The sequence below is a fragment of the Scomber scombrus genome, chromosome 22 (genome assembly GCF_963691925.1).
Source record: "Scomber scombrus chromosome 22, fScoSco1.1, whole genome shotgun sequence".
NCBI lineage: Eukaryota > Metazoa > Chordata > Actinopteri > Scombriformes > Scombridae > Scomber > Scomber scombrus.
In genome coordinates, this window is record NC_084991.1 from 22,677,703 (window position 1) to 22,693,897 (window position 16,195).

General features: G+C 39.1%; 1 protein-coding gene across 2 annotated transcripts in view; it reads right to left on the reverse strand.

Annotated features, from left to right (window-relative positions):
* The window catches only part of ptprb (protein tyrosine phosphatase receptor type b), a 48,711-nt gene that overhangs the window by 17,772 nt on the left and 14,744 nt on the right, over positions 1 to 16,195 (reverse strand). For both annotated transcript variants that reach the window (XM_062443439.1, XM_062443438.1), the window contains exons 7-23: positions 15,559 to 15,675; positions 15,299 to 15,445; positions 14,921 to 15,038; positions 13,656 to 13,801; positions 9,634 to 9,900; positions 8,906 to 8,964; positions 8,266 to 8,470; positions 8,040 to 8,137; positions 7,184 to 7,349; positions 6,941 to 7,080; positions 6,601 to 6,748; positions 6,251 to 6,520; positions 5,393 to 5,568; positions 4,516 to 4,666; positions 4,066 to 4,166; positions 3,234 to 3,399; positions 1,815 to 2,090 (exon numbers count right to left, since the gene is read on the reverse strand). In XM_062443439.1, coding sequence (XP_062299423.1) covers positions 1,815 to 2,090; positions 3,234 to 3,399; positions 4,066 to 4,166; positions 4,516 to 4,666; positions 5,393 to 5,568; positions 6,251 to 6,520; positions 6,601 to 6,748; positions 6,941 to 7,080; positions 7,184 to 7,349; positions 8,040 to 8,137; positions 8,266 to 8,470; positions 8,906 to 8,964; positions 9,634 to 9,900; positions 13,656 to 13,801; positions 14,921 to 15,038; positions 15,299 to 15,445; positions 15,559 to 15,675 — 2,751 coding nt within the window. The remainder of the gene's footprint in view (positions 1 to 1,814; positions 2,091 to 3,233; positions 3,400 to 4,065; positions 4,167 to 4,515; positions 4,667 to 5,392; positions 5,569 to 6,250; positions 6,521 to 6,600; positions 6,749 to 6,940; positions 7,081 to 7,183; positions 7,350 to 8,039; positions 8,138 to 8,265; positions 8,471 to 8,905; positions 8,965 to 9,633; positions 9,901 to 13,655; positions 13,802 to 14,920; positions 15,039 to 15,298; positions 15,446 to 15,558; positions 15,676 to 16,195) is intronic.

Here is a 16,195-nt window from a genome sequence, read left to right on the forward strand (position 1 = left end):
TGACGGGTTCATATACTTATTTTGAAAATCCAACTGTATTACTGGGTTAAATTCTCTTTTTTTTTGATTGTTTAAATGACTAAACCTGACAGTCCAGAGTGTTAATATGCTGCTATGTAATCCAACTCTTCCCTTTGGAGACGAACATCAATCTGCTACCAACTGCTTCCCAAATTATAGAGTATTCACCAACATATCTTTCCTCCTTTGAGAGCGCGCCTCTTTCTATTTCTGGTAAAAAACTGCATCGCCTCTTTGACCGACCTCAGCTGACAGAAACGAGGAGGCGAACAACAGAAACTGGGTCAGTTTTATACATATTTATGTGTTTGCTGAAGCCCTTCATTTCTAATTCCTCCTGGCGATGAGTTCTGATCCCTGCGGTCGGTCAGACTCACAAACACACAAACCCACAAACACACAAACACACAAACACACAGACTGTGATTAAAAATGGATTCAGAGGCAGGAGAGAGAGAGACAGGGCTTCATGTGGTGGTGTTGTTGTTGTTGTGCTGCCATCTAGTGGTCAGAAGGAGAAACGCATTTGTTCTTCCAACTTCATGTCAACAGCTCACATTTGTCTCTTTCCTTAATCTTAATGTTTAACACTCAATATTTAATCAGATACCATCTAATTAATTACAAACTGTTTAATAATATTTCCCAATGATTGAAGGATTATTCTCTGCTTTGATTATTACAACCTCCAAACATATACATGATTAGATTTTTTAATTTATCTTACGCCAAGTTTTGTCTTTTAAATTTCAGGACAAATTAGGCTGTTCAAAAAAGCCACCAGGTAAAATGAATCTGACTTTTTATGGGGAAAAAACCTGCAAAATTAGTTATTTTTCTTGTTTTAGCTCCATTTCTTTTTTCTAATCTGTTACTATCTTTAATTATTTATTTTATTTACACATCACCCTGTTTTAATATTTGGTTATTACTGTTATCTTGATGTGTTTCAGTCTTCTTGATTCATATTTACCTTCCAGTGCCGACTTATCTGATTGATTTTAAGATCAATAAAGTGGGAAGACTGACCCTCCTAATGATTTATACATTGCAACATGGATATAATGCATAATATATATAATATATATTTGTTGGAGCAATCAGCATTAAAGTTGTTTGCCTCTAAATTTAATTTCATCCTTTTTGTTTTGTGCTTCATTTCCTCCAATCATGCTTCACACATAGATGTAAAAAAAAAAAAATTCTATTATCCTTCCTGTCGTCCTCTCGGGTCAAATTGACCCCGTCTGTTTTGACTGTTCCTTCTTTCCTTCCTTCCTTCCTTCTGTCCTTCTTCCCTCCCCCATTCTCTCTTTCTTTCCTTCCTCTCTCTTTCCTCCCTTCCTCCCTCCCTCCTTCTTTCCTTCCTTCCTTCCTGCCTTCCTCTTTTCCTTTCTCCGTCCCTTCCCTCCTTCTCTCTTTCTTTCCTCCCTCCTTTCTTCCATCCTTCCTTCCTCTCTCCTTTCCTTCCTCTCTCCTTTCCTTCCTTCCTCCCTCCCTCCTTTCCTTCCTTCTTCCTCCCTTCCTTCCTTCCTCTTTTCCTTCCTTCTTCATCCCTTCCTTCCTTCCTTCCTCCCTCATTTCCTTCCTTCTTCCTCCCTTCCTCCCTCTTTTCCTTCCTTCTTCCTTTCTTCTATCCTTCCTCTTTTCCTTCCTTCTTCATCCCTTCCTTCCTTCCTCCCTCTTTTCTTTCCTTCTTCCTCCCTTCCTTCCTTGGCTAGAGGACAACAGAAGGGTTAAGTCAAAAAAACCTTAAAAATCTTAAAACTCGACAGCATCCCAGCTCCACCTACTTGTCCTGACGCTCCTCTGGATTGGCTGGCTCCTGACCGAGGGTCCGGCCCCGGCCTCGCTGACGGTCATCACAGTGAAGTTGTACTGTCGGCCCGGAAACATCCCGCCCACGATGCGGCTGGTCAGTCGAGTCTGTGTGATTGACAGCTGGTCGAGAGGAGTCCACTGCAGGCTGAAGCTGTCGTAGTCTCCGGAGGCGGGACCGGCCCACGACAGCTCGATGGTGTCATTGACCCGGCCTTCTCTGACGGACAGGTGAGTGGGCGGCTCTGGTGCTATAAGGAGAAGAAAACCTTTTGGTGTGACCTCAACCTTTTTTTAAACAGAAAATTAAATATTAATCTCAAACTGACAATTGAATGTATTTTATTTGGTCTTTTTGATAAGGGCATGCCTACAAAGAAATGGTTTATTATCAATCTCATTTCTTTATTAGCGAAATTCCATATACATACCAGCAAATTTTCAAAACAAAAAACCAACCTATCTGTGTTCATTTCCTATTTAAAATCATATCTGGACCATAGACTGTATATAAAAAGGACGTAACATCCATGACGTCACCCATTGGTTTGTGGACTGCTGCTCATGGCCAATAGTATCGGATCTGAGCAGCGCCATCTTGAAAATTTCAGGTGCATGCTGGGAAAAATAAAAACAGGGATTCTACTTATATGGGCATCAGGAGGAGCATGAGGCGCCCTCCTGAACCTGTGAACCAATCAACCTGTCAATCACCACGTAGCCACGCCCTAATGCATACCCTGCTTTATCGTCACATATAAAATCAGGGAGGCCAAAATGTCCCAAATGAACATCATACTGCATTGAAGAAGGCTTTAAACTAGCGATTGAGACCATAAACACATTTTGAAAACGTTTACTGAGGTTAGAAATCAAGTGAGAAGTTGGTGAATTCTCCATTGACTAGTATAGAGACGGAAGTCCTTTTGACACCAAAACGGTCGCCCCCTGGTGGCCTTTTGATAGAATGCAGTTTTAAGTTACTTCCGCGTTGGCCTCATTTCAGAGGACCGGAGCTCCCCGCCTGGTCTGGACACACTGAAGCACTGCACAAACTGTAAAGCTTTGGAAACTATAGCCTTATGTAATGAATTTGATTTGTGAATTATTGTAATTAATTTCATTAATTTATTTTTATATCCTTTTCTTTATTTATTTAGGGGTTTTTTGCATTTAGAATTTATTATTGTTTTTCCTTTTGTTGTTTGCTGTAACGTTACCTCGAGGATTCCTTGTTATTGTTGAAACTTTAACTTTTACAAACCTTTGTATAAATAAAGTTTTGAAAAAAATATATATAAGGAGAAGAAAAAGAAGAAGAAAAAAAGATCTATTAATATTTTTTTTAAAAACAAAAGCATTGTTAATTACAACAAAAGTAAAAGTTTTCTTACTGGTGCGTCCAAATGCTGAGATGTTATTGGTCAGCTCTCCGCTGTGTGTGATGACATCAGCGCGGTAACGCCTACCAGGGACCAGCCCAAGGAACATGTGACTGTTGTGCTCCGCCCCCAACATCTGGGCCCCGAGAGTGGCTCCTGAGACGTCGTATAATATCACCTTATAACACACACACACACACACACACACACACACACACACACACACACACACACACACAGAAACGTCTGGGTTTAGATATCTGACACATTTACAGTCTTTTTAGCATCAGATTCCCTCTTAGTGTTTCCCTGTTGAGCTGTGGTGTAACCATAGTAACACAAAGACTTTACTACTAAAAACACTGTAACGTTGAAACATAGAAGATGAAGATTTGACTCATTCAGACGACTGAAGCTTCATATTAGCTTCAGATCAACTTTTAAATCCATGTTTCCACAGAAGGAGGACTGTGGGTTTAGTCCTCCATCACTTCCATTGTAAACATTACAACAGGAGGAATCATTACAGCAAGAAACACACACTTCATGTTCATTTGGGCTCTTGACTGTTGATTTAAGAAGAAAGGTTTTGTCTGACATAAGAACCTTTCCTTTACCTTTCCTGATTTTCCTCTAGGTTTTGCAGAAAAGTTCAATTAAATTGAGCCTAGTTATGACCTCCACTACATGCGTCTAATGGGTTTCTGGCATTGACTGGAGGCTCAAAAATAACTCAACTAAAACTTGGCAGAAAATATCAGAGAGAACAGGGTTAACTAGTTAGGAAATGCATACTGGGACTGGGAGTATTTCCAGTGTAAATGCATTAGTAGGAATATTTTACCTGGTAGCTGCTCCATCTTCCCTCTCCGTGCTGCCAGCTGACTGTCAGTCTGTCTCTCCGTCCTGAACTCTGAACCTGCAGCGATGAGACGGGAGACGGGACTGCAGAGCAGAGGGAGGGATGAAAAGGCAAGGAAAAAACATGATCATGATGATGTAATATAATAACATGGGAGATATGGTGAGGAGGCAAATAACAGTAACAACATCAGAGTAAGATCAAATGTGGAATAACAGAGGAAAAGGAAAGCTAAGAAAAAAAAGAAAGATAAGAAAATGTGATAGGGAATGAATAGTAGATAACAAAGAGGAAAGAAGAATAAGAAGGAAAAGAAAATGATGAAGTTAGAGAAGAATGAAGATGAAAAATGACAGATGTTGAAAAGGAGAGATGGAAGAAGAAGAAGTGACATGACTGCTGACTATAATTAATAATGATATTCATACTGACCAGTTCTGGCGAGTACAGAGGAGTCGCTGTTCATGCTCCGGCTCCAGCTCACCACCTGCAGCCTGTACAGACTTCCTGCTCTCAGGCCGGAGAACACACAGCCGTCTGCAGCTGGACCGACTTTCTGCTGGCTCTCTAACTCACCAGCAGCCTGCAACACACACACACACACACACACACACACACACACACACACACACACACACACACACACACACACACACACACACACTACATTATTACAAAAAAATGACAAATATCTATATTTCATACAGTTTCTGCCTCATTGCAACTTTTTTTTTTAAACATCTGCACATATAGGTAATTATAATAGCAATAATAATGATAATCAAACAGAAATACAGTAGATAAAAATAAATAAAATTAAATGTGGAAAAAATAAGTAAATAAATAAATAAGAAAAATAAAAAATTACAATAAAAGTAAAAATTAAATCAAACAGAATAAAAAAATAATAAAAAAAAGATATATAAAATAAAAAAATGAAAAAAATGAAAAAAATAAAATATATAAAAGTAAAAATTAAAATCAAACAAAATAAAAAAAATATTAAAAAAATAGATAAATTAAAAAATTAAAAAATTAAAAAATTAAAAAATTAAAAAATTAAAAAATCAAAAAATTAAAAAATTAAAAAATTTAAAAATTTAAAAATTAAAAAATTAAAAAATTAAATCAAACAAAATTTAAAAAATATTTAAAATAAATAAATGAAAAATAAAAAAAATAATAATTATTAAATAAATAAAAAATAATAAATAAACAAATAAATAAAAATAAAAACAAATAAATAAAGATCATTGCAATTTTTATTTAGTTCAATCAGAGTCACTTGGATTATTTAAACTCCACCCACCTGGTGACGATCCTTCCTGCTACCTGAAGCATCCTGTCTGTGATTGGCCGTTGCCTCTGTAACCCTGTAGAGCGAGAGGTGGTAGATGTCGACGTGGCCGTCAGAGGGACGCCAAGAGAAGGAGAGAGATGTGGTGTTGGACACAGTGACTGTTAGATTGCTGACAGCAGCGGGACCTAAGAAAGACACAGAGATCGGTTTTAAGTCACATGTCACAGATCAGTTAGTTATGAGCTGCTGATAAGTTCAAACAAACATCATCCAAACATGAAACAGCACCGAAAGCTTGTTGAAGTTATTTCACCTTTACATTACAAACAATTAATCAGTTTCAGGTTTCAACTCAAGACCAACAGAACCAAAAAAAAAATGTAAAAACATATAAAGGTCTTTCAAGCAAAGCTATGTAACTTATAATGTATAAAAAGTAAAACCTCTAACATCTGTTTGTTTTTTAAGACCCTAACACCTGTTTCTACCACACCTTATTTTTCAGGTGCATCCACTTTCCAGGTGTGCCGGCAGAAAATAATGTCATATTAATGTGTTCACAAACCACCAGGTGGAACCAAACACATCAAACATACGATCTATAACAGTAGGGGGCAGTAGTGAGTCACTGAGCCTCCATAAACACATAGAGAAGAACTTGAAGTGTTTTCATGGACGTCAGAACTGGAACCATAAACTTCCAAACTGAGGAGCTTAAACCATAACTTCACTTTCTTTATTGTCACGATAAATGCAAGAAATATAACAGCAAAATTCATGCAAGAGTTTTTCTTTAATTACAGTGAATATTGACCAGTGCCAGAATTCCTTCTGATTCTGAGTATATAACATCATGTATTGACTCACGTGTTTGTCCCTCGGCTGTGGCCTCCAGTGACGGGACGCCGCCGCTCAACGTCACCATCCGGATGCGGTACCACTTCCCAGACATCAGGCCTCCCAGCCGCTCGCTGCGACTCTCCACGGCGACCGACTGATTGGCCAGAATGACGCCGGCCTCGTCCAACACCTGCAGGCTGTAACCATCGAACTCGCCCACCGGCCGCTCCCAGGTGACGGTGAGGCTGTGGGTGGTGTGGTCGTTATCCGCCTGCAGAGCCGTGACTCTGGCCGGAGCTAAAAAACACACAATAATCAATATTAACACAGTTCTCCTTTAAGTTTAAACAAATCAAATCACTGGGCCAGTCTCTCACCTGTCCTGCCCGTGACTTTTTTGGTGTTGTTCAGCTTCCCGCTCTGTGATTGGACAGTGATGGTGTAGGCGTGGCCTGGGGTCAGATCCAGGAACTCTAGAGAGGAGATGTGTTTGGGGACGAGGCGATTCTCGACCACGACTCCATCCTAGAGACAGGAAGTGATATCAGTCCATTACCTACCTAGATATTTAAAAGTCTAGTATGTCAGATAAAGAGCCATCTAGTGGTGAGTTTGCAGATTACAACCAACTGAATAAATAAATAATCTCTATATTTTTGCTGCATTTGAATAAATAATTAACACATGTGTAAACCTGATATGTACAGTGAGTCGTACCGTAGAGGACAGTGAGACGATGTACATGTCCAGGTCTCCATCTCCAGGTGTCCAGGAGACCACCAGCCCCCCCACAGAGTCTGTTAGGCCAGGTAGAGGTTTCCGGGGAGCCAGGTGGAGGTTTCTTACCGCACTGGGAACTGGACAGAAAACAGGTGGATGAGAATCTGGGGTCACTACAACTGGAGCTTTTGGAAAGTCAAGTATTGTACTTGAAGAAGAAGGAGAATCATCATTCGTTACCTGTCCGTCCCTCAATGAACTGAGGTCTCTGGTTCGGACCGCTGAACGTCGACACCACAATCTTATAAAGCCGTCCTGGTGTCAGAGAGGTCAGCCGGTGATGTCGCAGCTCGCTGCCCAACGTGACCGGAGGATAAACTCGAGTGTCGTTGAAGAGCAGAGTGACCTGGAGACAAATGGTGAGAATATTAACAGACAGGATTAAAACCTCATGGCTTCAATGTGAGTTGGTCGTGAGGTTGACGGTCATGAAGTTCAAATGTAAAGAGTTCATCCTCTGATAGGCAGGGAGTGAATCAGGACATTCAATAACAATCTACAGTCTGTTAGATTTTAATATTTCTTTCGCCCCTAATATCCATAAAAACTTTAATATAGAAAACTAGAGATCATAGAAATGACTCAGAAGGGTGTTTATATGTGTGAAACTGCTGGAAATTGTCAATTTAAACCAGGTGGGGAGCTCCGGTCCTCTGAAATGAGGCCAACGCGTAAGTCACTTAAAACTGCATTCTATCAAAAGGCCACCAGGGGGCGACCGTTTTGGTGTCAAAAGGACTTCCGTCTCTATACAAGTCAATGGAGAATTCACCAACTTCTCACTTGATTTCTAACCTCAGTAAACGTTTTCAAAATGTGTTTATGGTCTCAATCGCTAGTTTAAAGCCTTCTTCAATGCAGTATGATGTTCATTTGGGACATTTTGGCCTCCCTGATTTTATATGTGACGATAAAGCAGGGTATGCATTAGGGCGTGGCTACGTCGTGATTGACAGGTTGATTGGTTCACATGTTCAGGAGGGCGCCTCATGCCTCAAGTATCATGTTTCCATCATTTAACATTTAAAAAACACACCTCATAGTGGTCCACATCTCCAGGGGCAGGACTCCAGGTCACAGTCAGATCACCTGTTCCTACGTTGCCTAGCGACAGATTGCCCACAGCTGCTGGAACTGAAGGAAAACACGACTTTGAGTCAAAATCATCAATTAAAAAAAAACCCCAAACAAAACAAAAAACAGATGCAAAACACAAACAAACATTAATTTCACTGCTCTGGTTTCTCTGGTTTCTGACTCACATGTGCGTCCGTCGGTGGAAACGCTGCTGACGTAGTCGCCGCTCCATGTTTCCACGGTGACGGTGTAGAGTCTCCCAGGCGTCAGGGACGAGAAGGCGCACTCGTTGTACCCGGCAGAGACGCTCTTGTTCTGCAGTACGCTGTGGTTGTAACGGATCAGAACCACATAACGGTCCAGATCTCCAGCTGCATGACGCCAGTACACCTGAACATACAACACAATACTATTAATACCACCGCTGCTAATATTTATAATACCAAATTCTCTGATTCCAGCTTTTTAAATGTCAATATTTTCTGATATCTTTCATCCTCTATGATGTTAAACTGAATATATTCGTGTTTTGGACGTCATGTTGGGCTTTGTGAAACATTTTTATAGACAAAAGAACTAATCAATTCATTCACAAAATAAACAACTGATTAATAGACAGTGAAAATAGTCATTGGTTGCACTCCTACCAGTAAACCGTAAAGCTCAAATATGTGATTCTGCAGAAAATGAGTCTGTGTTTGTAAATGATACAAGTCCTGATGGAGAAGTAGATACTCAAACATCTTCAGCTTCTGCATCAAACATGACATCACGAATATGTTGTATAAACTAATTTTTAAAAAGTCAGTCTTGAATCACACACACCTTGAGGAAGCCGTCTCTTGCAGAGTGAACCGCTGTTGGGTTTTGCACAGTAGCAGGTTCTGCAAAACAATTATGTATAAAATAATATTAAAACACACAAAACGCTTTTTGGTTTCATCTTTAACAATGTGTTGTATTATAAAAGCTTGTTATATTATCCATTGTGTCAAATCTGCATCTGAAAAGTAACTAAAGCTGTCAAATAAATGTAGTGGAGTAGAAAGTACAATATTTCCCTCTGAGATGTAGAAAGTTTGAGGTACAAGTACCTCAAACTGTACTACAGTAAAGTACAAGTACCTCAAACTGTACTGCACTAAAGTACAAGTACCTCTAACAGTACTACAGTAAAGTACACGTACCTCAGACTGTACTACAGTAAAGTACAAGTACCTCAAACTGTACTACAGTAAAGTACAAGTACCTCAAACTGTACTACAGTAAAGTACAAGTACTTCAAACTGTACTACAGTAAAGTACAAGTACCTCAAACTGTACTACAGTAAAGTACAAGTACTTCAAACTGTACTACAGTAAAGTACAAGTACCTCAAACTGTACTACAGTAAAGTACAAGTACCTCAAACTGTACTACAGTAAAGTACAAGTACTTCAAACTGTACTACAGTAAAGTACAAGTACCTCAAACTGTACTACAGTAAAGTACAAATACCTCAAACTGTACTACAGTAAAGTACAAGTACCAAACAAATCTATCTCATTACTTACGCGTCCGTGCTTGAACTGTGATGGTGTTCTCCATGTCAGCGCTCCTCGTCACTATGGCGACTGTGTACAGATGCCCGGCAACCAGCGAGCTGAAGGAGCACTCGGGCAGGGAGGAGTGGGACACCACCAGTGTGTGCACGGGTCGACTCCCGTCCTGAAGACGCACCTGGTAGCTGTCGACCACGCCCCCTGCAGGACGCCATGACACCTGCAGAGCATCCGACCTGCCGCCGTTAGCAACCGTTACCTCGGAGGCCGACGCTGGGACTGTAAGTAAAACATGACAGTGGTTATTTAAGTTAGTAAAAAGAGTTTTAAAATGACATAAAGTGGATTAAGGTAATGTGGGACATTGACTCATTTGGGACAACTAAGCTTTTTTTGAAGCTAACTAGTATATGCGTACTGTGTAAGTTATATTGTTTAATTTTACATGTGAACATACTCAGCACTAGTTTTTTAATCTATCTGACGAAGAAAGCAAATAAACTGTAGGCCTACTAAATTAATCGACCAGATATGGGTACGCACATTTCAAAATGTTTTGGCACATAAGGCTGCTTTGTACAAATCAAAGTATTTCTAAGCTTAAAAACTAGTGAAATTGAATATGTAGACGTCCGGATGACAGATTCCTGCCCGGGACCTACTAGCTTCAATGTTCAATGTCCTCTCTCCTTCCTCTCTCTCTCTCTCCTCCAACCGGTCGAGGCAGATGTTCTCCCACTTTGAGCCTGGTTCTGGTTCTGAGGTTTCTTCCTGTTTAAAGGGAGTTTTTTCTCTCCACTGTCACCAAGTGCTGCTCATGTGGGAATGTTGGGTCTCTTTAAAATTAAACCTGAAGAGTTCGGTATAGACCTGCTCTATGTGGAAAGAGCCTTGAGATGACTTTTGTTGTGATTTGGCGCTATACAAATAAAGATTGATTGATTGATTGATTGAATATGCCATTTTCCTTTTGAGTATAATCAGAAAATCAAATCAGAAATGCAAAAAAACTGTCCCACATTACCCTGATCCACCCTACTTATACAAAGTCAGTATTTGTGTAGTTTGATTTAACCGTCTTAACAACACTGTTAATACATTGTTCAAAACTACTTTTACACTATAGTGAAAATAACAAAGTTTCCTCAGAGACTTTTATAGAAAGTAAAGTGGAATATTTTGGTTGTGTTTAAATATGAGAGATGTGATCAAATCCTTCAGTGCTTTGATTGATTGATTGATAAACGTTAGTGTGGTTTGAGTCTCTGCTGACAGTGCTGAGGAGCTGTAGGAACAACCTCCACCCACATCTGCACTGCCTGAGTAGTTGTTGTTGAACTGGCTGCAACAAAAGGTCACAGATGAGAATCATATCAGGGAAGGTCTGATTATAAACTACATGGTGAAATATTTCTGGAAGAGACTCAACAGCTAAATATGAAGTTCATACTTCTGCTGCTAGATGGCGCCAGTCATGAAAGGTTATCAGACGGGGATGGGGGCGGGATTTGTTTTTGTTTTTGCCAAACTGAGTGCTGATTGGTTGGCAGAACCCAGACACACACACACACACACACACACACACACACACACACACACACACACACAGAGACACACACACACACACACACACACACACACACACACACAGTCTATCCTGAAAATAACCGGGATTTTATGTGGGAACACAATAGGTGCTCAGAGCAGGAAATTGTCTGTGTGTGTGTGTGTGTGTGTGTGTGTGTGTGTGTGTGTGTGTGTGTGTGTGTGTGTGTGTGTCTCTGTGTGTGTGTGTCTGTGTGTGCAGGAAGCCTTTGAGCAGGGCATTGGGAGTGTCTTTGTGTGTGTGGAACATTCCAGCGCTCCTTTTTGGCATTTCTTCCATTGTTCTAAAAACTCTCTGATGTTATCACAACACACACACACACACACGCACACACGCACACGCGCACACACACACACACACACACACACACACACACACACACACACACACACACACACAGTGGAGACCTTACACTCGACTCAACCTTTAAATATTAATAACTCTTATCCCTTATCTTTTCTCCACTTGTATTTAGGACATTTGAGCTCAAACACTGGAACTCCACATCGGTCTGGGTTTGTCAATACATCCATCAATCAATCAATCAATCAATCAATCAATAAATCAATCAAATTTCCAGCAGTTTAGGTTGTCACAAAATCACATATTAACCCTCACAGTTTGTTCTCCTCATAAAAAGTGTCTCTACCAAACATTGAACCCCAGATGTGTTTAGAAAGCATCGATAGTGGATCTGACTGATCAATAAATGTGATTAAACCTTGATTCATGTTTCAGAGAGCAGAGAGAGTGTATTTTTTAGCTTTTACACCACTAAACATCTCCTATCACACAATATCATGTCCTATTTTACCTCAGACATGAAAATATAACATAGCAGTAATGATGGAAATGATATTTTATTGGTAGTTTTGAGTCTCTTTAGTCACTCCATCTCATAGTTACCATGGTAACTAGATGGCAGCTGTCACTCAAACTAACTGTAGGTTGTTTTTAGTCATTTTTTCATCTTTTTTTGGTAGTTTTTAGGTTTCTTTAGTCAATTTAAGTCTTTTTTTAGTCACTTTTATGTCTCTTTTTGGTGGTTAAATGTTATTTAATGTAAAGGTAAAATGAGCAGAGCTTTATGGAGCTGTGGGGTTTATTGTATAACCATTAGAGCCATCAGTCTTCACTGCTACATCATAAAAAGAAACCCTCATAACTACTATCTTATTAAAACTATTAACTATTCATTTCACTAAAACACATGTCAATAGATACAGAGATAATCTGACCCAGTATAACATTTTAAAATATTTTCATTTTTGTGGATTTTGGGCCACTTTAAGTCATCAAATTTCAGAATAAAAGAAAATTTAAGATGTTTTTACAGCTCTAAAAAGAAAAAAATGGGTTAAATTAGACCCTGGACATTATGTAAGGGTTACAATATTTTCATTTTTGTGCATTTTGGGCCACTTTAGATCACTTTAAGTCATCAAATCCCAGAGTAAAAGAATATTTGGGGTGATTTTACAGCTGACAAATGTAAAAAATGGGTTCAATTTGACCCCAAATCGTATGTAAGGGTTGAAATATTCAACATTTTGTGCAAATCCTCATAACTATTATCTTATTAAAACTATTAACTATTCATTTCACTAAAACACATGGCAATAGATACGGAGATAATCTGACCCAGAACAGCCTCAATGGACAAACATTTATAGCATCTATACAAAAGTAGAACATTTTTGACCCAGACAGTAAGTAAGGGGTTAAAATCATTTCTACAGCGCTGCCAAAGATGATAATGGAGGAATGTTGGTGACAGGAAGAGGAGCCATAATCAAAATGACAATGCTAATAAAAATAAACTATTTATTCACAATAAACTCAATATTAACTTTTGTAGCATTCTTGTTTTGTTGGAGGACTTTTTGGCTCGTTTGAACGGGGTCAGAGAGTTTTTTCCGGTTAACAGCAGCTGAATGTGTTTGAGGGGAAATAACACCAGTGTTGCATGGGAATATCAGTCCGAGCCTGAATGACCGGCAGTCAAACAGTCTTATATAACAGTGTGTGTTTGTATGTTGGGAACTCTTCACATTTTTTTCTGAAGTCTTAAACAATAAAAACAATCGCAGTTCAAGTCTCGAGTGGCGAAAACAAACTTCCACTACTAATACTTATAATAATACTGTCATTGTGAGAAATTCTGTTTTTAATCTTTTCATCAATTAAACAATGAAGTCTGTTAAAGGAGGATAAGAAGGGCTTTAATTGTTGTGAATCTGGTGAAAGGGAAGCTTTTAAACAGTTTTATTTCATACCACCGGGTTTATTTCGAATTATTTGTAACTTAATATATTTTACACCATTTATTCAAGTCTATAATCTAATATTGAGCACTGTGTTACCCCCCAAAGAATCCCAATCATCTCAGAGAGAAGTTTAAATATGATTATAAGTTGGAGCGACTCACCTGTGCGTCCCTGCAGGCTGGTTGGTTGAGACTGAACTCCTCCGCTGACAGTGGCGGCCTGCAGCCTGTAGAGGGCGCCGGGTGTCAAACCGTCCATCAGCAGAGAAGAAGAACCAGCTGGAACGCTGTAGTTCTGAACCACGGCACTGTGAAACACGAGGAACGTTTAGTGTCCACGCTCGTGTCAATAAACAAATAAATAAAAACTTAAGACCTTAAAAAGAACGCAAGAATAAACTTTAAAGGCTCTCTGTTTAAGAATCACAAATTCCTTCTCATTAGTGACACCGGTGGCCATTAAGTGAACTGCAGTGAGTAAAATGTGTGGCGGCGGTTATCCATCTCAACCACCCAAAAAACCAAACTACTGTAGCCAGAAACTGTAACAGCTGGTTTGTTTTGGTAGCTATAGCAACCAGCCGAACTGATGGGCAGCAGAACTGGAGCGCTGATACCTGCAGGCTGTTTCTACATAGATGAGTTAGCACAGTTTTTGATGTGGTGGGTACCAATTATATGTTGTAGAAGCAGATCTCAGTTTTTAAATTATGCTACAACCTGATCACTTATCAGCAGTAAAAAATAGTTTCAAAATCTTACATCTAGAACCTTTGAAATGCATCTGTGATCTGTGAGTCTCTGATAAAACAGCTTCATGATAAAAGGTAGCACTGTTAAAACTCGGGAAAACAAGTTGGTGGTTTGACCAATTAAAGTCGGGGGTCTTTGTTTGTAAGAACAACTTTGGAGTTTTTAAAGAGGACCTCTTAGCAGCTATTCTGGTGCTTTCAATCGTATCTCACAGTCTTCCTAAACACATGGAGTCGGCCAGCTTTCACCACTATTAATCTCAAATCATAAAGTCCTCACATTAATACATTTATTTCAATATTTCCATTTCTATGATAGCTGGCAAACTTAATCTGCTGATGAAGATTGTGTCAAGCTCGAGAAAAAGGTACTAAATCGAACTTATCTTAAACATCTTTATCTTATCTTGTCTTTTTTACAACTGGCACTTTTTCCTCAAAGCTGTAGGCTAGCAGTTTCCCCCTGCTTCCAGTCTTTGTGCTAAGCTAGGCTCTGGACGCACTGAGATGAAACTATCCTCTGTTTGTGTTTATCTGACTCTAGAAAATAAAACAGGGAGGACAGAGCTTCTAAAATCTTCCTTAAGAAACCCTGATTTAGAAACACACACACACACACACACACACACACACACACACACACACACACACACACACACACACACACACACACACCTGTCCTGCAGCAGGGTCAACGTGTACGAGTCCACGTCTCCTGCTGGTTTTTCCCAGGACGCCTGCAGACTGTCAACCCCGGAGCTTCTCAGAGTGATGCTGCTCAACGCCATCGGGACTGAAACACACACATACTGTCCTGTGTTACTATACATGTGAGGACATTGATTTAATATCAGTGCAGCTAATATCACTGTCTGAATACAAAATGCACGCTCTCTTTGCATGCATGCTCTGTTTTTAAAGTTCAGTTGTATATAACGTTGTATTAAGTGCACTGCTGAGTGTGAAAATGTACAATATTACTTCATTATTTCTTATTTTTAGATATATTTCTGTAACTTATTGGCTTGCTAAATGAATCAATAAAGACCTCACCTGTCCTTCCCTCCAATGACACAGAGGTGTTCAGTTTCCCGCTCCTGGTCGTCACGGTGATGGTGTACTGTCTCCCAGGTGTGAGAACGTTGAACGTGCACTCCCTCATGTGGGCCTCCACCTCCCTGGTATCCACGGTGACGTTACCTGTCGGATACAAGAGGCAGTCATTATAATAACAATTTAAAAATAAGATATCAGAGAATTACAGTATAGAAGTAATATTTAAGTCCAATTAAGGTGGTCTGAAGAATGGTTACCATGGCGAATTGTCAGGAAGTAGCTGTCACGTGACCCAGAGGGAGCGTGGTTCCACATGGCGCTCAGCGAAGTCTCGTCTGAGTGTCGAATGTGAAGGTCCGACACCGGAGCCGGAGCTGCAGAGAGAACGTTTATATGACTCTTTATGCAGTTATACATATTTTATTTGATTTTATGCACTTATATATTCTGGCATATTTTGTTATATTTTTGTATTTTCTGTCATGTGTATTAGCACGTGATATATTTGTATGTCTACTGTTATATTTTATTGCAGAAGTCATATATTTCTACAGTAATATATATTTTATTATCTTCTATATTTCTGCTGTTATATGTATTTAAGTCATTTCTGCCATAATATTAGTCATATTTAGTCACATAAAATAAACTCTGTCATGTGTTTCTGTTAAATTAATGTTGTCAAATTTCTGCAACTATCTATAACTATTAAGAAATATATGTATATACAGTATATGTTTTTGTTTTTGTTTAGTTTTTTGTCATATTTCCTTTGTTATGTTTCTGTAATCTCTGTTTTGTATATCAGAGGTAGTACATATATATATTTTATTTATTTATTTATTTATTTATTTATTTATTATTTATTATTTATTTTATTTATTTTATTTATTT